This window comes from Aspergillus melleus, assembly GCF_016097325.1.
Source record: "Aspergillus melleus strain CBS 546.65 chromosome Unknown contig4, whole genome shotgun sequence".
Taxonomy (NCBI): Eukaryota; Fungi; Ascomycota; class Eurotiomycetes; order Eurotiales; family Aspergillaceae; genus Aspergillus; species Aspergillus melleus.
Genome location: NW_025763373.1, coordinates 1,235,538 through 1,261,180, shown reverse-complemented (window position 1 = coordinate 1,261,180; position 25,643 = coordinate 1,235,538). Strand labels below are relative to the sequence as shown.

Sequence of the window (25,643 nt, the reverse complement as noted above, 5' to 3'; positions counted from 1 at the left end):
GAAGAAGGCACCTCCATCGAGACCGATCTGCGGCCTAAGGCCAGCCAGCCAGCCCGATCGGGACGCCTCTCCACTTCCGCATGACTCGCCTTTTCCGTTTCTTTTTGTTCTCCTCTTCTCTCGCTTTCATCGGACAGCGATGAGGCGACGATTCCGCCTTTATTGATTCAAGCCACTGGTTTGCAATTTGCGTAATACCTCCCTCTCCGCTATGTCATGGAAACATCGGAAGTCCTCGTCCACGTCTCCGCTCCCAGCACCGCCGCGGACGATGCCCGCTATCGTGCTCAGGTCCAGGCCATCCTCGGCTTCCAGCCTGCCTCGTGCCAAGTAATCACTCTCAGATCGGACGAGGGCTCCTATGATCAAGCCCAGGATCGGAGTCAAGATCAAGACGAAGGTCAAAGTCTCGATCGCCTGCACCCCAATGACGCCCGTCATCGTGATGCCGATGCTCATGCTCCCCAACCCGTCGGCCCACCTCTCCCTTGCACGTCCGAGTCTGCCTCCGATCTCGAACCCCACGTGATCCCTCATAATAACAATGCCGTCTCTTCGACGGAGTTCACCCTCGCCGTTGACGATCCACCACCCCGTGGTGGCGCCGCGCAGGATTCGCTAGGTAGTCCGGTCAGCGTCATACCAGACTCTCAACCCGAGATATTGGTATCGGGAAATGCCACCGGCTTCGAATCCTTGGATCAGTATCAAAGGACATCGGCGCCGGATCTCTCGTCGCCACCTCAATCAAAGCGGTGTCGAATAGAATCAGATCCAACTCCAGATGAACACTCAAAAGTGCTCCCGGACAAACAGCTTCCTCCCGCAGCGCGCGACGGAAAACAAGAACCAGAGCTGGAATTGAAAGGAAAACACTCTCCACACCAGAGCGATCATGAACCTCGTCCTCCCCATTCTACCCCCGCTCCCATGCCTACATCCAAACCCAAGCTTCCGGCTAAGGGCAAAGACAAAGACAGCAACAAAGCATCTCACCCTCCCGCTCCCGCCCTCGAAGTGACAATTGCTCCTCCCATGCAAATCAGACCCCCTCCGCCTCCAATCTCCAACAAGAGATTCACCACACACATCACACCCACCCTATCCATGCTCTTCAAACGTCTTCACTCCCCACGAATCTACACACCTATCCAGCAGTCCCGACCCCTGGATATCCTCGAACGCGGGTACTGGTATCTTCGTATTGACATCCTGCACGCAGACGCCGACGCGAACAAATCCAAAACCCACCCAAACACATGGGACCGGTTCCTCTTCAACCGCTTCTGGTCTTTCCTAAGCGAGCTTGTAGGCAAAGAAGGGCGAGCGGGATGGGGTGTTTGGTGCTACCTCGAAGATGTTTCTTCGAGCGTTAGTACGGACCCCGGCTCTGGCTCTGAAACACGTTCCGGCTCCCGAACCGATTCTAACTCAACTTCTCCGCACAACCAGCGCATTCCACCAGCTCACGAACTAGGTCTCAAGGTATACGCGTGGGGCGAGATCGCCGTGCATATATACCTACTTCTATTCCTGGCCAGCGAGCGCCGCATCCGCAAGATGGGCGCGCAGTGGTACGATGGTAGCGAAGAGGTCGTGATTCGCATGCCGACGTCTACTTCTCCTTCTACTTCCACGTCCACTTCTACTACTAACAGAGACCTGCCTGGGAACCTAGCTGGCTAGTATACCGCAGGCAGGCTACACTTTCGTATATACCTTCATCTTTCTCTATCTATAAATTATATCGAGCCATTACACAATAACACTTACAAATTTGCTATCTGGATAATATACCCTCCCACACCAAAATCCAAATCCACAAAAAAAGAACTCGAAAAGAAAAAGAAACCGTAACACAAACCCCGCCTCCCTCCCATCTCCCTCCCTTCCCCGGATGCAGTGACACAAAAGAAATCAAATCAAATCAAGTCGTCAAACCTATTAGTTCGTACGAGGTCACCCATCCTGGTTCTGTTTCTTCAGGTTGAAGTCGTCACGGGCTGTGAAGAATATGAGACATGGATTAGGACCATGGTTCACGGTCGGACAAGAAGGGAAGATTAGGAACTCTAATCTTACCTATGATTTTGGAGCGCAGCCTAGAGTAGCTAGCTGCCTTGGTGTGTGGTTTTTACCCCCAACGATGATACAGTATTAAACGCGATAGAACAGTTAACTAAATAGCTAGATGGCCAAATGGATTGATCAATGCGTTGATGTATTCCAGTAAACACAAAAGTATGGTACACACAAAGAAGGAGGTGGCAGGAGGAAGAGAGGAAGGAAACTTCAAGAAGCACCGCTTTTATTATGTTTCCGTGTTTCCTTCTTTTTCTCCTGCTTTGAAGCTTTCATCCTTCGGTCGGAAGAATTCCACGATAAAAGGAAATCCGAGAGAGACCTGGTGAGCAAGGTACATGTGACAGGTTGAGATAATTGCGGTAAGACGAGCAAAAGAAAAAGAACTCCTGTTCCCAAGTAGGGACCCTCCGCTCTGAAAACATGGTTTTAACTGGCATGTAGAATGGACGAATGAAGAAACGGTGATGAAAGGACCGGACGATCTGGTAGCGCGTATTAAAAACCAAAAACATAGAATGGAAGACGTGCGATAGATCAAGCTGAGGTTATGATAGGATTGAAAACGAAAAGAAATGACAGAAAGATGGAGTGACCATTGGACGCCACGGGTTGGAAAATCTTTTTTCTTCTCAAAATGCAAGCAACAACTAAAACTGTTCGAGCTTTAGTAGTTCAATTCACCACTGCCGGCACCGCCCACCGCATCAAGATCCTCGTAGCTCTTGAGACTGCGGCCTTGAACGGCTTCGCGGGGTCCCATACCCTGAGGACCGGCACCGCCACCCATGGCATCAGGAAAGCCTCCGGCACCAGCAAATGCGGCAGCTGCCGGGTGTCCAGGAGGGATGTATGGCGCCCCCGAGTTGGTCGGAAGGCGACCACCAGATCCATACATGTTTGACATGCCACGAACCGGGCTCAATCGACCGCTACCGGCGACGGAATTGCCATAGCGGTTATTACCTCCTCGCCGGTCGTAAGGCCCGGAGCGATTGTTAAAGCGGCCACCTCGACGCATCACGCCGGGCTGATGTAATCCAGGATGGTCACCACCGACCATACCGCCACTCCAGGCACCTGCCGGATTGTTCACGCCCATGAAGCCAGGCAAGGATGCTGCCCCGGCCATAGGGGGAAAGCCAGCGGGAACGTTGCCGTTCGGTCCCATGTATGCGGGCATCGATGACGACAGACTGAAACCACGAGGCGTGCCGGCTTGGTTCTGGCCGGAGCTGAGAGGGAAATGGCCGTTGCTATTGGCATCAGACCGCGAAGGTGCAATCCGAGCAGGATCGAGGACATATGCGTTGACCAAAGACAGCTGTGTGTCAACATGTTAGCTTTCTTCTCGTCTTTCTCTCGACTGGCAGAGGGGGGGGGGAATATTGTCACTCACATCGCTTCGGATAGATTCATACCACTCCGTGTGACGCTTCTCGATGTGCTTGCGCCAGAAATATTCGGCCTTGAACAACTTAGTGCACTCGGGAACCTTGCAGCGATACTTGGATTCGTCCTCTTGCTTCATGAATTTCGATAGTTCCTCCTCAAGTGCGTCGTCCACCGGTTTACCACCCAGCTTTCTGATATCCACATTCTCGGGCTCGAGGATCTGCAAGAGCTTGTCCTCGAAAGTCTTCACCCAGTTGAACGCACGCTGGAGCTGCTGTTCCGATTTGGAAGCAAACCGTTGCGGTCGCTTTTCCTCCGCAGGCGCTGGCTGCTCCTCGCCCTCCTCGCTGGGCTCCTTCTTCTTCACCGGGAACGGCTGTCCTAAAGCGCTAGCTCTAGCGACAGCCTTCGACTGCGAGCTGAGACCCGCCCGCGGCCGGCGAAGGTGACCACCTGGGCATTTCCGCGCAAGCTCATGAACCGAATCGCTTTCGAATACACAGAAGAAGCAAAAGTTGTAGACCCTGCGGACATACTCCACAAGCAAGTCCAGCTTCTTCTTCTTGGCCAAAAGCTCCTCGTCATCGATCTCATCATCTTCCCATCCTTCCTGCTCCTCCCCTTCTTCGGCTTCCCCCTCGTCCATATCATCCGTGTCAAAATCAGGTTTTCTCTTCTTGACACTGACGGGGCCTGTAACGGGTGGCTGCAGCCAGCCCTTACCACGCAATTCTTCCACTCGCTCTTCAATCTTGACATATCCATCTACACCGCCGCCCATTTCCGAATCCAGTTTCGCCACGAGTCGTCTGGCTAGCTCCAAGTCGCGCTCGATACGCTCTGGGGTGGAGAACAAATCCCACAGCGCCTTCTTGCGTGGCTGTGCGGGCGGAACGTGGACCCCAACGTGGCATACGAAGTCTCCGTGAACCGGGTCATGGATGGTTTTGTCATTGACAGCTTCGAGGGCCTTCTCTGCGGCGGAAGTACTAGAGCTGCCGTTGGCATAGTCATCTTGCTCGATTTCCTCGCCCTCTTCCTCTCTGCCGTCCCCTCTCTCGACAACGGCATTTTCCGCCGCGGGGTGCAACATGATCCATCCCATACGGTGGTACTTCTTGGATGGGTTTGGATCACTGAGACTCAGCCACTTAAAGCCACCATCTTGTTCCCCTAGGTGTTCCTTGCAAAACTCCTCGATTTTCTCCCGGCTCACGTTCGGGGCCAGGGTCTTGATAAGCAATGCGGGTTGGGACAAGGCCTCGTCACGCAGCTCGCCTCCTCGGGCTGGTAGCAAGTCCAAGACGCTTAAAGTCTCTCCCACCGCGGTCGTTTCACCTTCCTCTTTCTCCACGACACCGCCCGCACCATCGCTCTCACTTTTGTAAATTCCTTCGAGGGTGAAATCATCAAACAACCCGCCATCAATGTCGCTCTCCCATTGCTGATAAGCGCCCACTCGGAAGTCCATCACACGGCGGCGCAGAGGATCCCGAACCTCGGGAACATAACGTTCCTTGAACCATTCTTCATTTCGATGATGTTGGACGAATGTCCTTGCCATCTTGATCTGAAGGTCCACCTTGTACGCATCATACGCAGCCTGGATCTGCGCCCGCTCGCGGTCACGATCTTCCCGCGCCTCGCGCTCTCCCTTCACACGGTCCGACGGGCGGCGTCCTCCATGCTTAGCACGTTCTTTCTCCTCCTTGATAGATTGTTCGGCGCGCCACCATTCGGCAAACCAGTTGAATCCAACCTGGAAATCAAGGCTGAGAGGGTTCGGCAGGGGATTTGTCGGAATCGGTCGCTTTCCCGAGTCCTGTCCAGGGACATATCGATCAATGTTGGCGACGTTGGGAGAAGGAGCACGGCGACGATCTTCACGCTCCCTCATGGTATGTTCGCGAGCCGTGGCGTAATAATCATCTCGGGAAGTCCGTCGATCTGTAGGTTCATAACGATCGATCATTGCTGGCGAGCGAGAACGACCACGTCCACGGCGACGGTCCTGGGACACTGTAGAAAATACAATTAGTAAATGGTCCTTTCACTTTCTCTCTCTCACCAATTCCAAGGTGTCAAGCTTGGAAAGGTCTTACCGGGAGACCGACGTCGGTAGGAATCCACCGGTGCCCTGTTCGAGTACGGGTCTCCGTCCCGGCTCCTGCCGGGAGATCCATACGTATCATAGGAATCCATGTCGAATGGCTGAGCTTTCAACGACGATGAGAAGGACGTGTCCGATCTTGGCTCACGTTTGACTAGTGTCAAATTTGAGAAAATAATCGCCGGAGTTGAGAGGACGGCCGACGAACGAGCAGGAGAAGGCGGTAAACACCGGCAAAGGTGAGCTAAAAAGCGACATCAACAAAATTAGAGAATGTCTTTTCACTTGACTTGTTCATCTGAGGAGGGTGCCTGGCAGGTTGAATTTTGACGCAGTGTGCAAGGAGCGGGATGTGATGAGGAAAAAGACGGAAACGAGGCTGAAACCCGCGCGACGGAAGAGCTTGAAGAGGACATGTTCGCGATTTGAGAGACAAAGATCGAGCCCGAAAACGAGATAATGAAGACGCCCTTGAGGGACCGGAAATAAATAGAGAAAGAAAATGAAGAAGGGGAAAAAGACAAGATGATCGGTCTCGAAGGCCAATTTGGGCGCGACGATATGACCAACTACTGCTCCCTGGAAGAGATCGGGAACGGAAGCATGGAAGCAGGTGGCATAAAAGAAGGGTATCAAGAAAAGAAGAGATGCGATGGGAAAGATGATTTGGTTGCTTCCTTTTATTTTCCCTCTCATGCAATGAGAAGAGCAAGAGAAGATGAGGCAGGGAAAAGGGGGTAACGAGCGAGATGGGGGGGAAAGTGATAGAGACAAAGGGAGGTCGGTGGTGAGTGTAACAACAGAAGAAACACGGCAATGGGAATAAAAGAGAATAGTAAACGGAGGAAGGCGACCTACAAGAAGCCTTATAAAAAAGGATGAATCAATCGGATGAGACCAATCCCTGATCACAGACCCAGTCCAATGATAAGTTTGGAGGGAACGAGACAGCCGGGAGCAGATGCGATGCAGTTGGAGAAGGGGAAAGCGAAAGTCGAGACGGGGAAGGGCGACGCCGACGGCCGCGCTGACATAAGCAGACGCAATGACTAATCCGGGGTTATTTTTGGCACTTGCGCCAAAGCGGAAAGTTGCTGGTGGTGGATTCACTCCAGAGTCGAGACTACCTAGTACTTCCGCTCATTACTATTCACGTCGATTGCAATGCACACAAGATCAACTGATTCTACGGGGTATTATGATAAAGCCCAGATTAGCCAGATCCCACAGGCTACCGAGCAACGTCGAAGTGTATGTCCTGATATTTGTACACGACTAGTGGGGGAATCATCCTTGTAGTAAAAGAAAAGAGATGCTGAGAACGAAAGAGAACAGCGACCACGAATAGTGCACCGATAGTCAAATGACAACATACTGATAGCACAAACCAAAGTCTAACTCAACAAGAGCCATACTTGGATCAAACCCCAGGTTCAGCAGCTCGAGTCGGAGGAAACAGCTACCGCCGTTGGTCTTATATCAGTTTGAGGAACTTCGGGTCCAAGGATAACAACGCTGCAGACAACATAAAAAAAGGGAAAGGGCATGATTGCAGATATCTAATCCAAAGAGATCAGAACTCCATGTAGATCAAAATCTGGCCCTAGGCACCCGGTGCACTGCCTTACAGTGAGTCTCCCGCTGGTTCATAACATTCCTCCGGTAATATCTGCATTTTCATTTTTCCTCGAGGGGTTCGTTCGTTTTTACCAGCGATGGGTACCGCTCTAAGCCCCAACCAAAAAAAAAAAATAAAGAAGAAAGATAAATAGAGCGGAAAAGAAAGGGATTCCGTATAGCACGATGCCTAAATGCGAAAGCGAACAATGCACTGTCGATGTAACGAGCTGCTTCGACGAAAGCGTAAGCAGATTGGATCCGTGTGATCAATCGTAGAATGAACGATACTCATGCCAAAAGTAATCCTGGGAGTAGTCGAGACGGCGGTGTGGGGAGCTTTAAAGGCAAGCCAAGAAGCTGATCAGAAAATAGGCCGTCGGTCCAAGATACCATCACAAGCTATGGCACGTTTGCAGTTCATTCGATGTATTGACAGCCGGGACCCGACGATTGGAGTTCGATAAGGATAGGAGAAACAGAAAAGAAAATATCAATATGCATAAAGAAACATCAGAACAAGAGAGAAATAAGAATAGAAAAACAGATCGGGGAAATCATTTCATACACACATTCCTGGCAGACGGAGCATCATCGGGTCAAGGGATATATGATCAAACTTCGTACCAGCATAATATCAACAACCATGAAACCAGAAGACGTAACAATAAGACGGAAAGAAAAGGGGAGGGGGTGAAATAATCAAGTCAGAACCACGGGAAAGTAGTCACACATCGCTCGCTACGGGGAGAGAGAAAAGAAATTAGGAAAAACAAAATCCAGGCATCCATCCATAAAAGGCCATGAGAAATAAGTACGAAGAAACAGATGTCGGGAGCGGAATCGACGCGAGAAGGAGAACGTGACGGGGTCGTAAGTGATCATTCAACCTTCTTCATCCGACGCGTCGGCGGACTCATTTTCACTCTCCTCGGCACTGCTGGTTTTAGGCCCGGCGGTCTTCGCCTTCTTGGCCGAGCTGACATTGTCCTCGTTGACCTCACTTGACTTCCGTTTCTGGGCCGACGGAGTACTCCCGCCGGTATGCTTCATAACGGGGCTTTCGGTGTTCTCCTGACCGGGAGCTCCGGAGCCCTGTTTCTTTTCCATGGCGGCGACTTCCTCCGCGGTCAAGAATCGACCACCGGGACCCCGCGGTCGCCGCATGGCGTGGTTGTGACGAGATTCGTGCAAGTACGGCTTGCGGCCCTTAGAGGTCAGTCGCAGTTGCTCTTCCAACTTTTGTCGGGCCACGCGGCGTTTGAGGATGCGGTGGAACTGCTTCGCGTTGACGTAGAGCGGGGATTCTTCCTGGGGACCGGCGACCATCTCCGGAGAAGGTTGGCTTTGCTGCACCGGCGGCTGATGAGGGGGGGCCATGGGCGGGCCCACGGAAGGACGACCAACGTGGTTGAGAACGGGTTGGGCGCTTTGAACGTGCGGGCTTCCGACGTGGCTCATCCGCCGCGGCTGCATCTGAGCGCTCTGGGGCATGGGCACTTGGGAGGCCATGGAAGGCATTTGTCCTGGTAATTGCGGCGGTGAGCGAGGGTTCCGATCATTCTTCACGGGCACTCCTGCCATGCGCGGCGAGCCCCGCGGACCCTGGGGGAGTTGGCCGGCCATGGAGTCTTGGTGAAGCGGATAGAACTGACCCGAAGCCGCGGCGGTGGCCATGGCGGCCGCCTGAGTTGGGGAGATGCCGTATGTCTGCGGCATCGCCGTTGTTACCCCGTACGACTGAGGAAAATTCATTTGCTGATGTACCGAGCCCGGGGCATTTTGTGTCTGCTGGTAATGCGATTGGGAGGGGACAATTGGCGAGGCCTGGTGTGTCGGGTGGGCAGGTTGCATGTGCGCTTGAGGGTTGGTGGGAGAAGTCATCGACCCCACGGTAGAACCGGCGTTCTGCGGCGCGGTCTGGTAAGGGGCGGCAATGTGAGAGGAGGCATGGGGATTTTGGCCGTGAGGCTGTTGATATTGGGGAGGATACTCCATCATGGGAGGTTCGCGACGGCGCTTCCCGTCACGCGTCCAATATCCTCTGTGATTGGATCGATCGGACTGTCAGGAACCAAGAGACCTGGACCAATAGTAATGGCAAAAGGGAGTAATTGGCGGGAAAGAGACCACTGGTTTGAGATATTGGGAACGGCGCTGGGAAATGATAGGATATGGAAGCGCTGTTGCACTTCGGGGGGTGAGGGGGGGGATATCACGGTCGCGCACGAAAGAGGGACAGCCGCACTTAGTAGCGACAGACTGCAGTTGATGATTCGATAAGTTAAATGCGAAGGTCTGCAGGCTCTCCCTATAGCGTCAGCACGGAGCGCAGCGCCGACCGGTCACTGGATTCTGGGTGGGGTCGAATGGAGACAAAAGCGACGGCACTTGCACCAGGGCGCTTACCGCTATGTTTTTCGGCTTGGGAATGATACACGGGCTTTTCCACGGTCCGCGACAAGAGAGAAATCCTCCAAAGATGAACGCTTGTTTGCCGAAATGACTTCGAACAGCTTTCTCCGGAGATTCTGGCTCTTTTTGTGGAAACCTTTTTTTTTACGTTCAACTCCGAGTGTAACGTGGTTGGGCTCTGATGCAGCGAGCCAGGGTGCCCTCGACAAGATGTCGCACTTGATGCGTTGTCAGACAAAAATCGATCTTCTTGATAACAAAGTTGACCATTGCCGGCATGCGCCGAAACAGTTCAAAGATCCTTTCCCCATAAAAAAATGGATGATGATAACAAAGAATAAAAAAAAAAAAGGAAATAAAGATAAACACGGGGAGGGACAGGCAGTGACTACGGCAAGTATAGTTGGGGAAAGAAGAAAAACAACTGGCACCTTACCTGCACGGATAATGTTCAGACCCTTCAAGGTATTCGGGCTGCCAGGCCACGTCTGTTTGAGGCGGGGACGATGCAGGAAATAGTGATATGAGGCGGTGCTAACAGCGCGTCCGGCCTGCTCCTTCGGGTCCAGATGGGTGAGGATATCCCGGTCCGCGGTTCCCAGGGCTACTATGCGACTTGGGAGGGGACTGATGTCAGAATGCGCCTAGCAAGGGCTTGCACCGTGAAGTCGACTACAGGAAACCATCAGCATATCCCTTCTCCGCCAATCATAAGTTCTGCACGCTGATTTGTGCGCTGTCATAATGGGGGGGTAAGGTAGACTCTGTCAGAGGGATGGTGGGGGGGGAAGAGTGATATTGTGGCGGTTTAGTCTATTCAGGGCTGAAGGATGTATGCGTTGGCAAGCGGGAATCATGGTGCAGCCGGCTACATACCTTGTTGACGAGATGCAACGACGCCTTCAGAGCGAGATACAGGAGGTACCGACGCTGGTGCTGCGCGCTGCAGGGGAGAAGACTTGACCGGAAGGGGAGAGAGGACCAGATTTACTCTCAACAAGGACCGTCTTCAATGTACAACGACGAAGACAAACCGCGCGTCTAGAGATAGGAAGATGTTAGAGAAGCGCATGCAAAGGACCATGAATCAAGGTTGACGCGTCGTGATTGGGCGACTTGGGGGCGGGGGGCTCGGGGAATTGAAGGTAAAACGCGACAATTAACGGCATGCATAACAAGGTGGATATGTCATCAAACTCTCACGAGGCGTTATAACGGGGAGAAAAAAGGGAGTGAAACAAGGAATCTATCTGCAACGCCAGGAGGACATGCAAACGGTCGATTGGATTGAGGGGGGGGTGTTTTGATTCGAGGTGGGTAAATAGGCAGAGGGCTTTCCCCAATCGCGTGGTTCCGGTACATACAAAACAACAATGACACGCTAGGGTTCTGATAAGATGGGGGACGGGCGTGGAGGGGGAAATCAGGTTAATTACCTGATCCAACAAGAAGAGATGCCGCTCACGAGAGACAGGAATCAATCCAAACAATGCAATCAATAGTCACGGGAAGGGAAGAAGCCAATTCTCAGCGACGCGAAAAGGTGTGGGCTGCCGCTGATGTCAGTCACGCCGTCGGCCCGGGTTGATCCGCGCGATCCAGCGCGAGAGATCGAACAAGCGATTAATTGAGCTTCAACGGAGTGGAGCGATTCAAGCGCAAAAGGGTCATCGTTCGCAATGCGACCGGATGCCAAAGCAATGTGATTTGTGGAGAGGACTGAGGGACAGACAGGAACAAGTCGAGTTGCGACTGAGCGAAGGGTTGGAAGCCAACAAGAACGTGCACAAGGGACACAGAAGTGATGTGATTGGGACGACAGACGGGCATTGGGGAGAGTTGGGTACAAACAGTCTATACAATCATACAATCGTACTCGAATCATAAAACCGGAGATAAAAAAAAAATTAAAAAATAAAAAGGATAAACAGGAATAAAATAATACTGGACAAGAGCAGGGGCACGACGGAGGGGGGGAAAGATTCCACGTACCTCGGGGCAGTGATTCGACCACAAACCGTGGAAATTTTGGAAGAAGACAGATGGAAGTGATCAATCACGAGGAGAGAAACGGATGGGGGAGGGGGGGAGGCACAACGGGCTCAATGAATCTGATTTGAAGGCTGCTCGACGGTGGGAATGAATAATCAAATCAAAAATGCAGAAAGATAAAAAAAAAAAAAAAAAAAAAAAATAGAATAAGATCACTGGTAAGTATCCGTAAGAATGGAAATAAAAATAAATAACAAGAGAATTTAAAAAGGTAGGAAGAATGCCAATGGACAACCACTTCTGTGCGGCCAGGTCAGAGGGAGGTCGGTGACTGGAGGGCACGCAAGGACCGGAGAGGGCGGGACAACCAACGAGAAGAAGCAGAGAGAGAAAGCCGCAGCGAAAAGAAGGGCGGGCGATGGGGCATTTGTACCGGAGAGGAGCTGACTGGCCCGCAGCCTTCGTCTAGCGGTCGACGCGATGCCCTCGCCGTACGGTTCCGTAATCTCCCCCGGCTCTGCCCCACTTGGCTTTGTATTGTACTGTCCTCAGTGTCCTGGGAGTAAGGTAATGCGCTATGGTCCCTACAGAGTTACTGGCGGACGGGGATATGGAAATGAGGATTCTCTCATTGCAGCAGCGTACTCCGGTGTAGTACTGCCTAACCCTCAATAATCATGAAAAATAATTGTTATTATTATTAAAATCACAATGTGACAATATATCATAATATATCTCGATTAAAAACTAAGTTAGCACTAACTGACTTGTTCATTTCCTGGATAGGAATTGTTTTTTTTTTTTTCTACTGTCCGGCCGTCCCGAATTTGAGACGCTCGTCATGTGCTTCTCCCTCGGTGGCATCGACCAGCCACCCTCGTTTGGTTTCCACGTGTGCTTAGTCCGCGTTGGATTCTGGATTGTATTCTCATCGCCATTTCTATTTCGATATTGGCCTTTGGGCTACCCTCTCGGTCTGATTTAACCGTCGTGCTAGATGACAGACGGATTACGGACTTGATTCATCTCCCCAACGTGAGGATTTAATCACCATGACGTCGAGCCTTGACGGGGACAATGGCAGTTCGGCCGACTTGGTCGCAGACGCTCGGCCTCGGTTATATACCCTCTTTAGGCAAGAAGTCTTCGGGCAGCCCAACGGTACAATCATCATTGCTTTTATCACTCGGCAATTCTTGTGCACAACCCACGGTTACGTCGCGTAGTCGGTATTATTTGAGAACACTTCCATTAGCAATGGCGGTTACGAGGTTAAGCGCGCATAGACACCGTCACGGTTTTCTTCTTTGATTTTGTAACTGGAATTACTCCCAACATCTCCCTGATAAAATCATCTCGTGGAACCATCAAACGCAAAACGAACTTCCCTGCCGTCGCGTACCGAGTAAACTCAGTTGCCTTGAGAATACGTGGAATAAATTGCAGCAACCCCAAACGGAGCCCCGTCCGTATCCGGTATGCCAAGTACTACGGAAACCGAAATCTGCAAGGACCTGGATACGTTGCTTTTACTATCACAGATATACTCATAGTATGGAGAGAGTTTATGTTATGGTTAATATAGCCAGGGAACTATAAACAAAGAAACTCCGCCTAGTACCACGAGCCTGTATGGCTGTCTGCCTATACTCCCCGTCGTCCAGCACGATGGCCGACAAAGATTGGTCGCCGATCTGTCCCACACCACGTGTAGAAGCTTGACCGCTTGGTCGTAGGGTTGATTCGACCAGCCCACGCTGAAGATTTAACTAATTTGTATCACGAAGTTGGGTGGATATGATGGGAAATACTCACTGGTCCTGCACGGTATAGAATGCTCTTTAGCCTGTCTCAGCATGGCCTTTGGCCCCATACGGAGCGATGTACTGTGCAAACGACCTCGTTTACACTTCCATTACGCAGTAGGCATTACCCGTACGGTAAGATGACTCGAAGGGGAAGCTTTGGCCACCTGACGTCAAGTGATTTGGTGCCCCCACCCACACCGCTGTTCGGCGTTTGCATGAGCTGAACGGAGTTCTTTGTATACCAGAATCTGTACAGCAAGATGGCTTGGAATGATTTTTTTTTTTTCCTCCTGGGTATAGAGTCGCTTCTTGGAATACAGGCACCTTGCGGATGCAGGTTCTGGATGGGGCCTAATGTAGCACAGTTTTCTGTCAACAATGTCACATCCTACACATCAATCGACCTTCTCATGACGAGTCCAAACTAGGTAGCGAGGTATGAAGCCTCTCATGTATCCCGAGCAGGGAATGCAGTTCTAAATTCAGCGGACGTATCATTTGTTGTTCTACTTTGCTTTTTCACTGCCTTGGATTTGATTCTCGTCTCTCCGATTGCGCGCTGTGCTGACTTCATATGTAAGTAAGCAATTTGGTGTTAGAATATGAGTACAGTCTCTTTGGTATCATCCTGTAGGTTATCCTCGAGAGGTGGATACAATTGCGTTTCAGTCTTGTGTCATTCTAATGATGTGTTCATTTGATCGTTTAGCAATGTGTCGCGGGATTTCTAACCCTATGTTCTATGCGACCAAGCTGGTCTACTTCGCATGGCCGGGAAAAGCGATATATATCTCCATGTCGCGGACTAGAGCACAACTTTCTTACTCCACAAGGTCAATCTATAGACGTCGAATGATATTCGCCAATATCCCAATATGAATTCCCATCCTAATTGTACCATAAATTATATCTAGTCAGGCCTTGTTCATAAGTGCTAACATAAGTCCTTAATATGTTTCACGATGCGCTAAGATTACATTCGGTCAGATGTTGATGACATTTACATTTTGCTAGGTCTCAGGTCAGTTTGCTTAAGGACCGGTTCTGTTTACTAGTGCCACAATAAGTACACCAGCACTGCCTACCATGCTTATATATAGATCGAGATACGCTCATGCCTGACCCGGTTACACGCGATTTTAATAGAGCCGGTGGCTCATGCAAAATGTTCAGATCATGTGATCAAGACATGCTTCTGGCCATGAGGTGGGTGCGACTGAAACCGACAGAATGTACGGAGTACGGCGTGCTCCTGGAAAGATAAAGTAAAGGAATGACCCCTGCTGTGCAGTTTGCTTGAAGTTATCTCGACCTGAAGTGTCGCAGGTTGTACTGTTCTCCCAACATGATATATAGTGGTCCGTATATTATTTCCTGGCTTTTGATAGGGACTTGAGAACTTCTACCGGAGACTTCGCGAGATTGATGTTTCCATCGATGATCTGCCTGGCAATGAAGGTACCTGCATATCCTGTACAGATCACAATGACCAGTCCTAGAGGAAGCGAAGCGTGACGAACGAATCGTCGCGAGAAGAGTGGATGGAACCTGGGGACGCTTACCTAAGCCGGTCCTTTCGGTCTCATGTGGCTTTTCCCGTGCCTGCGAGGGTCGGCCGGGCCTGGAGTCGATCGCCTGGCTGCAATATTATAATTTTCTCCCATCTTCCCCCCTTCGATCCTCATCTGCCTCGAGCAGCTCGATAACTAATCAAATAGCGCGTCTCGTCTAGTGGTACCTTGCATGGTCCCCCGTTATTCTCGTTCAACCTGACCTCGCTCCCACCCCTGAACGCGCCCGGGATCCTCTCCCCCCCAACACAAGTCCGTATACATGACGTCTTTGTTGACACGCTCCACCGACTCTCAATCCCCTCGAGGCTACCCCGAAAAGACCAAATACCTACCCGTGAACCTGCTGTAACAGGATTTCCGGGAAGAATTCATTCCGCGACGCTGTAGGGCGGCGCTCTCCGAGGCGTTCGCAACTTCCGTGTTTTCTGGACCGACTAGACCCCCGCGGCCGCTTGCGCTCCTTTGAGCCGTCCCCTTTGGAAATCGAAACTTGTGCCGGTGGAGGCGGGTGAACGGCCCTCAAGTGTATGGGGTATAGGCCATCATGGCTCCTGGAGGTGGAGGAAATATTAAGGTGGTGGTGAGAGTTCGGCCTTTCAACAGTCGAGGTGAGTCCATAGTTGCTCTTATAACCCCCTCCATTCCCTCACCCCTTTTCTGATTCCCAGCTAACGCAGGCGACTTTCTATCTTCTAGAAATCGAACGAGGTGCAAAATGTATTGTGCATATGAAAGATACCCAGACCGTCCTCACGCCGCCACCCGGTGCTGTCGATAAATCACGAAAAGCCGCTGGTGGAAAGCAGGCCGTGGAAGGACCCAAGACGTTCGCGTTCGACAGATCATACTGGTCCTTTGACAAGAATGCACCTAATTTCGCGAGTCAAGATAATCTATTCGATGATTTGGGAACGCCACTTCTGGACAATGCCTTCGGAGGTTACAACAATTGTATCTTCGCCTACGGTCAGACCGGTTCGGGAAAGTCGTATTCGATGATGGGATATGGCAAGGAATACGGTGTCATCCCACGAATTTGCCAGTCGATGTTCGAGCGCATCAAAGAGATCCAGCTAGACAAGAACCTAGGGTGCACGGTGGAAGTGTCGTATCTGGAGATCTACAACGAGAGGGTTCGCGATTTGCTGAATCCCTCGAATAAGGGCAACTTGAAAGTCCGTGAGCATCCGTCGACTGGTCCCTATGTCGAGGATTTGGCCAAACTAGTGGTGCGCTCGTTCGAGGAAATCGAGAACTTGATGGACGAAGGAAACAAGGCCAGAACCGTTGCCGCTACCAACATGAACGAGACCTCTAGTCGATCTCATGCGGTTTTCACCCTCACCCTCACCCAAAAGCGGCATGATGCGGAGACGTCAATGGACTCGGAGAAGGTGTCAAGAATCAGTCTGGTCGATCTTGCAGGCTCAGAAAGAGCGAACTCGACTGGAGCGACCGGAGCTCGATTGAAAGAGGGTGCGGAGATTAACCGTTCGCTTTCAACACTGGGACGTGTCATTGCGGCTCTTGCGGACGTGGCTGCTGGCAAGAAGAAAAATGCGTCGATGGTACCCTACCGTGACTCGATTCTTACGTGGTTGCTTAAAGATTCTCTCGGAGGTAATTCCATGACGGCAATGATTGCTGCAATCTCACCAGCGGATATCAACTTCGAAGAGACTCTCGGTACTTTGCGATATGCCGACTCCGCGAAACGTATCAAGAACCACGCAGTCGTGAACGAAGATCCTAATGCACGGATGATCAGAGAACTGAAGGAAGAGCTGGCGCAGTTGAGATCCAAGCTTGGACCGGCAGTGGGTGCCGTGGGTGCCGGCGGAGCGGCGGCGGCAGGCGGAGTATCTGTTGTTGAAGAATATCCCCCGGACACTCCGCTGGAGAAGCAGATGGTTTCCATTCAACAGGATGATGGCTCTGTAACCAAGGTCAGCAAGGCTGAGATTGTGGAGCAGCTCAACCAAAGCGAGAAGTTATACAAGGACTTGAACCAGACTTGGGAAGAGAAGTTGGTGAAAACGGAGCAGATTCACAAAGAACGAGAGGCCGCTCTGGAAGAACTGGGAATTAGTATTGAAAAGGGCTTCATCGGACTCAGCACGCCCAAGAAGATGCCGCATTTGGTCAACCTGAGTGATGACCCGCTGCTCGCCGAGTGTCTTGTTTACAACATCAAACCGGGAACGACTATGGTTGGAAACATGGAACAGGGAAGCCACGTGGAGATACGATTGAACGGTTCTAAGATTCTCGCTAACCATTGTACGTTTGACAATGTGGATAATATTGTCACCCTTGTGCCGAGCGAAGGTGCCGCCGTCATGGTCAACGGGTTACGCATAGATAAGCCAACACGCCTCAAAAGCGGCTTTCGAATAATCCTGGGCGATTTTCACATCTTCCGATTCAACCATCCCCAAGAAGCTCGGGCCGAGCGAGTAGAGCAGAGTCTGCTGCGACACTCGGTTACTACAAGCCAGCTAGGATCTCCAGCCCCAAACAAAACACACGATCGCAGCTTGAGCAAGACCGGCTCGGAGATCGACGGGGACTCCAGTAGGGCCGATTCGCCAATGCCTTCGCAGCCCGGTCGCGAGTCTGATTGGTTTAACGCTCGCCGAGAAGCCGTCAGTGCTGTGCTGGGGCCTGATCATATTTCTCACATGCCTGATGATGAGTTGGATGCCCTGTTTGAAGACGTGCAAAAAGTTAGAAACACTCGCCGGGGACTTGCCGAGAACGAGGAGGACTCTGATTCGCTCAGCTCGTTTCCGGTCCGAGACAAGTACATGTCCAACGGTACGATCGATAACTTTTCGTTGGATACTGCTATCACCATGCCGGGAACTCCTCGCCAACAAGACGAGGAGGAGGGCCAAAATGGGGGTGATACGACGCTGCAGTCTGTACGTCGGGATATGCAGCGCCAGCTGGACCGACAGAAGGAGGAGTACCAGGATAAGTTAAGAAACGCGGAGGTTTCATCTAGCCAGGGCACCGACGACATCCGCTCCGAAAAGACTCGCATGGAAGTGGCTCTGCGCACGGCCAAAGAAGAATTTGAGGAACAACTGAGAAAACAAAAGGAAGAATTCGAGTCTCACATGAAAGATATGGGCCAACCGGTGCCCAAAATTTATGAGAATGGCTTTGAAAAATTGGACCAAAGGGAAATAGAAATTGCGCATTCGGTCTTTCGCCATTGGACGCAACAAAATTACGTCCGCATGGCAGAGAACGTACTCCAGCATGCGTCGTTGCTGAAGGAGGCTCAGGTGATGAGCCAGATAATGGATAAGAATGTCGTTTTCCAATTTGCGGTCGTCGATCATGGACACAACATGGCGTCCTCGTACGATCTGGTTTTGAACGGTATCTCTGGTGATGAAGATGTTGTGCTTGACGAGGCCAAGAAACCCTGCATCGCAGTGCGCGTAATCGACTTCAAGCAGTGCGTCATCCACCTCTGGTCCCTCGAGAAGCTCCAGCGCCGTCTTCAATCTATGCGTCAACTGCACCAGTACATTGACCGGCCAGACTATATTCAACACTTTAAACTGGAGAATCCTTTCTCGGAGCCCTGCTCCCCACAGTATTCGCTGGTGGGTGACGCTGATATCCCACTGACGGCGGTGTTTGAGACACGAGTGCAAGACTTCTCAGTTGAAATCACTTCGCCCTATACACAGAACGTGATCGGCATCATTAGACTGTCTTTGGAACCGTCCTCAGCTCAGGCACCATCATCCACTCTGAAGTTCAACGTTGTCATGCGTGATATGGTTGGCTTTGCCGAATGGGAGGGGACGGAGGTCCATGCCCAACTCTTCGTGCCAGGAATATCCGAGGAGGGAGGTGCCACTACCACTCAGATGATCAGTGGGTTTGATGAGTCTCCCGTCCGCTTTGAAAGCGTTCATAGCATGAGCCTACCGCTCTCCAGCCCGCGGAGTGCGGCCCTGAAGGTTTGTGTGTACGCGCGAGTGACACCCATGCACATGGACAAGCTTCTCAGCTGGGACGACATGCGCGACTCGGCAGAACCAGCACCCCAAAAGCGTAAAACCCCTCGCATCGCGGAGTCTGAATTCTTCTCGGAAGAACGACACGATGTTTTCGCGCGTATGCAAATACTGGAGCTGGCCGAAACCGGCGAGTACCTTCCTGTCGAGGTGGTTCAGAGCAGCAGTCTTGATGTTGGCACGTATCAACTCCACCAGGGACTTCAACGTCGGGTCCTGGTAAACCTGACTTATAGCTCCACCGAAAGCCTTCCTTGGGACAACCTCAACCATATCCGAGCAGGCTCAGTGCGGCTGCTAGACCCATGGGGCAAGATTCCAGACCAGGACCTTCAGACGCCAGACGTTCCGTTGAAGTTCGTTCAGGAACCGATGGTGAAAGACAATGCGGATGGAACATCCAACGTTACGTTGATCGCCCAATGGGACTCCAGTTTGCATGGTTCTCTGCTCCTCGACCGAGTCACTGCCGACAAGTATCGCGTACAGGTTACGGTCCGATGGGATCTCATTTCATCTCGCTTGCAGGATCCCGTGTCCTTTGATGTAGACTTGACGCTCCAAATCCAAAGTCGAACCTACGTGCGCCCGCAGTCCATGTTCAAGCAGTTCTTCAATTCTACTCGAATTGTACATTCCACGGTTCGCATGTTCTCCTTGGCCGTTCGACCCGTATCTGCCAAACGCGCTGCGGACCTTTGGCGTATGAACACTCAAAACGATTACGTGAAGGGCGAGGAGCTCTTGACGACGTGGTCGCCGCGCAAAGTGTCACTGGTGCGTGACTACATCGCAGCTCGCAAGCGACGTCGACGAGTTGCCGAATTGAATGCTGCCAAAGGAGCCCTCAGCGCGAGTAGTCTGGTGGCATCTCCTCCACGGAGCGGCCGGTCAACCCCCCTTCGCAGCCAGGAGAACTCAGAGCGAAAAGCCAAGCTGCTTCGGAAGTACGTCGAGCTTTGGACCACGAAGACAGACCCCATCGAGGCGATTCTTGTCCGAAGCAACACGGAGCCTCCTGACGGGGGCGCAGCGTTTGCCTCGCGGACGCAGCCATCCTCGGGCGATGATTCCAGCTCTATCTCTGATGAGGCATCACTGAAGCCGCGCTTCATTGCAACCATTCAGACCCTTCCGAAGAATGCATCTTCTTCGAAGAACGGATATCTCTTAACACCCGACGATACCAACAGTCACTGGGTCCGACGCTTTGTAGAACTTCGTCGGCCTTATCTTCACGTCTACTCTGTTCCGGACGGGGATGAAATCAATGCCATCAACTTGCGACACTCACGCGTGGATCACGCCCCTGATTTTGCACGTCTTCTTGATGGCCCAGGAGCGCGGGGCGATAATGGCTCGTCGCCCAAGGGACGGCCGAATGTATTTGCGGTGTATGGAGCGCAGAACACCTTCCTCTTTGCCGCTCGTACCGAAGCCCAGAAGGTTGAATGGATCCTGAAGATCGACGAAAGCTACTTCAGTCACGGGGGTAAGGCACCGATCAACGGGTCTGGATGAAGTGCGCCACCACTTCTACACTTCCGATATCCACAGCGATCGATTATAATTGGAACGATTTTTGCCGACGTTACGCAAGCGATGCATTGAACATACGATTCTACTTTCTTCCTTTATTGGTTGCATTTGAATGGTTCGGCTTTCACTTTTACCCTTATCTTTTCTCTTGCATGGTCATGGGCAGGCGAGGTCCACCCTACACTCTCTCGCGTTTCTCATCAGATCGAATTGTTTTTGCGCCTCACACCCAGGCCTGGAGTCTGTCTATCTTTTGTTGATCACCGTTTCCCTTCGTTTTGATATACTTTTGTGATTGATTGGTTTAGAGATACCCCCTGAATATACCTGCCCCTTAGTACACATGCGATCTCCCTGTATATAGTTGAGATTACCCTCCCCTATCTGCAAGACATAGACGTGATCGGTCGGCAAGCGATGATATACGAGGCCCTCTGTGTCCGCAGGCGGCGGTGGCCATTGTTTGTTGATTTTTCTTCTTTTTCCAAAGTGAAAGCTGAATACACTCCGAGTGAACCATTAGACATTGACTTCATTATTTAGCGGGAAATTCATTTGTTCTGCAGTCAGTATTACGCATATCGCTATCTACTTAGTTGTGTATGCCCCAGTGATAACGAATTGATGATCTCATTGAATCAATGCACACCTGTTGCCATGGGAACCACGACAGCCTCAGAACTGTCATGCCTAACTGCATCACATCACCTTCAACTGACCTACCACATTCTTGTTCTTAACTTAAATCATTTTTATTTCTCTCTGGAAGAACATTCTTACCGATATAGCTTCTGATCGACATGACAGTTGCTACATGAATGACGAATTTGCCTAGAGAAACTAGCAGCGGGATATATAGACGGAATCTCAATCAACAACACCACATTCCTTTCACCAGCCGCAGCATATCTAGCAGTATATATACAGCATATACACCTCCATCCCAATGCGCTGGACGCAAACCAACCAGACCCGAACGACATGGCTCCGTTTCGTCGGCATCGGCGCTATATTGACCCTGTTGATCGTCGCATTCCTGCTCTTTAGCGATCGTCTCTCCACTTCCGCTACGAAATATATTTTAAAAACGGCCGATAAGTCACCGCTGGAATGTCCGTCGGCGGTTTCGAATATTACACAATGGGAGTTCCATACTCAGAGGGATGCGAATGATCACGGGCTTTCGGATGAGCAGTGTCGGGCTGCGTTTCCGAAGCTATTTGTGGAGTTGGATAAGTCTGCTGAGGGGAGGAAGGACAAGAAGATTACGTTTCAGGAGGTGAATGGGATATCGGTGGAGGATGGGATGGTAAGGGCGGTTGTGCAAGATGGAGAGGTAAGATCTTAGTTTCTTGCGATGGCGATTGTTTGGGGATTGTCGTCTGTGTGAACTATACGCGGACCACCCATGCTAATCCATGACCGCAATAGCTATATATTGTCGATTTCGGCGCTATGCCGGCAACCTTCACCCGTGGCAAAGCGACCCTGAACTCGCTGCACCGCGCGCTGGCTTCGTTCCCTGACAGTCGCAACCTACCGAACATCGAATTCGTTCTGACGACAGAGGACTACAGCACAGGTGACGGTCCCATCTGGTCCTACTCCAAGAAGGATGAAGACACGAACGTCTGGCTGATGCCCGACTTCGGATACTGGTCGTGGCCGGAGGTCAAGATCGGCTCGTACAAGGACATCCGCGCACGTATCGCCGCCGTGGACGACGGCGACTCCTCATCACCAAACGCCCAGCACGGACTATCCTTCCAGTCGAAGAAGAAACAACTCGTCTGGCGCGGCAGCGTCGCCACGAACCCGCAATTGCGCGGCAAACTACTCAAAGCCGCCCAGGGCAAGAGCTGGGCCAGCATCCGCGTGATCGACTGGGACGATGAGAACGATCTCCGGTACAATCTGCTCCCGATGGAAGAGCACTGTCGGTACATGTTCCTGGCGCATGCGGAGGGCCGCAGCTTCTCCGGCCGCGGCAAGTACCTGCTCAATTGTCGGTCTGTGACGATCACGCATCAGCTGGCGTGGAAGGAGGCGCATCATGCGGCGCTGATCGCGTCGGGTCCGGAGGCGAACTATGTGCAGGTGCAGAACGACTTCTCGGATCTGGAGAGGAAGGTCGAGTTTCTGATTGATAATCCCGAGACGGCGCAGCGGATCGCAGAGAATGCGGTTAGGACGTTCCGTGATCGGTATTTGACGCCTGCGGCGGAGTCGTGTTACTGGAGGGAGTTGATCAGACGGTATGCGGATTCTTGTGAGTTCGAGCCGGTGCTGTTTGGGATGATGGAGGATGGGAGGAAGGAGGCTAGAGGGACGCCGTTTGAGACGTGGGTTTTGACGGGGTGAGGGAGGGATTGCATCTTGGGTGTAATAGGTGTTGGGAGTCTGTATGATGTTATGGTTATGATCTACTTTGTATATAAAATGATTCTATGAATATCGGACGAACAATGACAAGACGGAGGTTTTGGCCTTAGGGCTCGGGAAGTGAAGTTTCCCAGGCATCCGTCTCAACGTGACTATCCTTTTCTCTTTCTTCTACTCGTCTCCCACTCCTCTTCGGGTCTCGATTCCTCTCACATCAGCAGCAGCAGCACAGTCATCCACATTGACATCATTGTACATCTTTTCCCCCATCATTCTTTCACATGGAATGCACCGTGATCATGGCCATCTCCCCCTTACTGAAATTGGCAAGAGTCCCCACGTGAGCACTTCGATCCCCATGTCGGTGTCTCCAGATGAGCTTTCGAAATTCAACCTGAATGAGACCCGATACTTTCCGTTGTTGATCAAGTCATCCCAACCGCAAGGCTATAGTCTCACTGTACTAACAAGTGTCGATCCCTAGGAAGTAAGTCACGGTGCCCAAAAAGACAGACGTCCCGCGACCCGTGGTTCAGGCTCTCCCCCACAGAGCCAATGGTGATTGAATTAGAGTGTGCACGAGATAACTAGCCAAAACTAATTTACTGACTGTCCATCTCCCCACAATTCGAGCCTTGCTGCCGGGACATACATACCGACTCAATAATGAGCTTCGCGAAGCTGAGATTTCAGACGACGGGCCTCGGCAAAGGCGTCAGTGCGACCATTTCTGCGGGGAAAAAGCCACGATAAGAAAAGTCCGGGGTACTTCGTGCTCGGCAATGGCTCACACGACGCTTCTTTGTTGGATGGTTAAATCGCTCATCTGATGGATGGGAAGTCCTCGACAAAGAGTCGCTTCGTCTGGTCTCCTTCCGCTTTGGACGGAACGGCTCCTATTTGCGACAATTCACCCGCGGAAACCTTTTTTTTTGTCGTGTCTTGGCCTTGGTAAGAGATATTATTGAGAGATACGACTAGACCGATCTTTTCCCGGATCTTAAGAAAGAGTTTTACTCTAGTAGATTATAATCCGCGGTTGGACCTGGCAAGACAGACAACAAAGCCCCATGGAGCCCAATCTACCCATACGCAAGGGGTACAGGTCTGAGACAAAGATTATCTGGCGAGATCTGCATAGCGGATTGACAGGACACAGGCGAGAGTGGAGTTGCTCAAGGCCATGGACCCTGTCGGCGGTATCCTATCGGTCGGCTGGATTCGAGGATCTGCTGTACCTCTCGCGAGGCTTTTCGAGTTACTCGAGTCGAGTCAACGACGGCATCCGGTGAGCTTGTGCACCTCTTGATTCTTGAACTGGGCAGTAAGAAAAAGGCTCGTAAGTTGGCATCGGGACTACGATTGGACTGGACCGTCGACAGCCGGATGCACAATGTGACATCACCAAGTGACCCCCATTTTAGGGTCAGGGTCGTGGACTTGGTTGGATCCGAACCTGGCCCCGAGCCAAGGAAACACGACGTTTTGGAAGCGATCCTTTCCTGCCATGTGTCTTGCGCCTTATGGATGGTCTGGTAGCCGCCTCCCATTGACCCGAACATTAATCCCATTTTACGGTAGGAATAAGAAAGCGCACTGGCCTCGACCACTTGTACAGCCTCCCCGGCGGTTGGCTTCTATTTTCCGAAAAGGGAAAATGTGGAGAAATTCGAGTCAATTCGAATGGGGAAAAGAACACAAAAAAGGAAACGAAGGCCAATGAGAAAGAAAGGATCGGCGATGAGATCAGAGATCACAAGCTTGCATTCCTGCCAAGAAGAGCCAGTCTGCCTTTCGACCTCACGGCTTCCGAAGGCGTCTGACAAGACTCCGTTGGCACTGAAGTCAGATGTCTAGGGGGATTTTAATTTCGACGTGTATGACCGAATATGCCTGACTGGCTGACTCCTCGTTGTGGTTCCTGCCAGCGAAGGGGGATTTGAGGGCTCCCCCTATCAGCAGACGGAAGATCCTCCTTGACACAAGGAAAAGACAAAGGAAAAAGCAAAGAGAAAAAGAAAAAAAGGTCGTAATACGTCCAAGAGGCGAAGGCACAGCGTATGCAGTGTGAGAGAGATTGCAAGAACTCTCAGGGGTGAAAATCTGGGTTGTAGCGGTCTGCTCTGCATTGCCCTTGCGTCGCTTATCCATTTTGTTCTTTACTTTCGATGCTCTTGATCCACAATCTTCGCCATAGAAGATCCAACACCGACGGTTTCGGTACAGACTGACTCAACCCAGAGAGCGTCTAGTGAAGTTATTGATGGGAAGATCAGCCGCCATCCAGGGTCATCACCGCTTGGCTCACCATGGCTGCCCACCGTGATCGACGCCCAACTAACAACTAGGAAATGAATCCTCGGCAAATCAGCGTCGGCCCGAACCAAGACCATTCCCGCATCCGGAAATATTCAAACACCCTGGGATCGCTTCGCATTGACGCCACTTCGCACCGTCCGGCACCGCCGTGGGTAAGTTGATATGATTTTTGGGCGGGCCAGTCACGTCGAGTTGTTTACCAAAATTTCAAATCTGCTGTAGCAGAGCCGAGTGACCGAGCGTAGTACCGTGATCAACCGGTGCCTGTCAATTGCCCCGGAAGAATCGAAGTATGGACAGCCTTGCGGGACTTGCATGCAGAAGGGTAGCTCAAAGCGTCCAGACATTGCCACGCCAGTCAAGATCCGCT

The 25,643-nt window shown here is 51.6% G+C and overlaps 5 protein-coding genes across 5 annotated transcripts; 3 read left to right on the top strand and 2 right to left on the bottom strand.

Moving 5' to 3' along the window:
- Positions 1-216: 216 nt before the first annotated feature.
- Positions 217-1,686, top strand: LDX57_007388 (uncharacterized protein; the record flags this gene model as incomplete). The annotated part of the gene is made up of 1 exon (XM_046089105.1): positions 217-1,686. The coding sequence occupies one exon, from the start codon at positions 217-219 to the stop codon at positions 1,684-1,686; it is 1,470 nt and encodes a 489-aa protein (XP_045945075.1).
- A 1,063-nt stretch (positions 1,687-2,749) lies between these two features.
- On the bottom strand, positions 2,750-5,679 carry LDX57_007387 (putative arsenite resistance protein Ars2; the record flags this gene model as incomplete). The annotated part of the gene is made up of 3 exons (XM_046089104.1): positions 2,750-3,406; positions 3,482-5,496; positions 5,580-5,679. 3 exons carry the CDS (start codon positions 5,677-5,679, stop codon positions 2,750-2,752), a joined length of 2,772 nt encoding a protein of 923 aa, XP_045945074.1.
- A 2,410-nt stretch (positions 5,680-8,089) lies between these two features.
- Positions 8,090-9,205, bottom strand: hapB (transcription activator HAP2; the record flags this gene model as incomplete). The annotated part of the gene is made up of 2 exons (XM_046089103.1): positions 8,090-8,730; positions 8,860-9,205. 2 exons carry the CDS (start codon positions 9,203-9,205, stop codon positions 8,090-8,092), a joined length of 987 nt encoding a protein of 328 aa, XP_045945073.1.
- A 6,332-nt stretch (positions 9,206-15,537) lies between these two features.
- LDX57_007385 (kinesin-3 motor protein uncA) lies at positions 15,538-21,115 on the top strand (the record flags this gene model as incomplete). Its single annotated transcript, XM_046089102.1, has 3 exons — positions 15,538-15,601; positions 15,690-20,525; positions 21,096-21,115. 3 exons carry the CDS (start codon positions 15,538-15,540, stop codon positions 21,113-21,115), a joined length of 4,920 nt encoding a protein of 1,639 aa, XP_045945072.1.
- A 403-nt stretch (positions 21,116-21,518) lies between these two features.
- LDX57_007384 (DUF821 domain protein) lies at positions 21,519-22,933 on the top strand (the record flags this gene model as incomplete). Its single annotated transcript, XM_046089101.1, has 2 exons — positions 21,519-21,908; positions 22,004-22,933. 2 exons carry the CDS (start codon positions 21,519-21,521, stop codon positions 22,931-22,933), a joined length of 1,320 nt encoding a protein of 439 aa, XP_045945071.1.
- Positions 22,934-25,643: the final 2,710 nt, after the last annotated feature.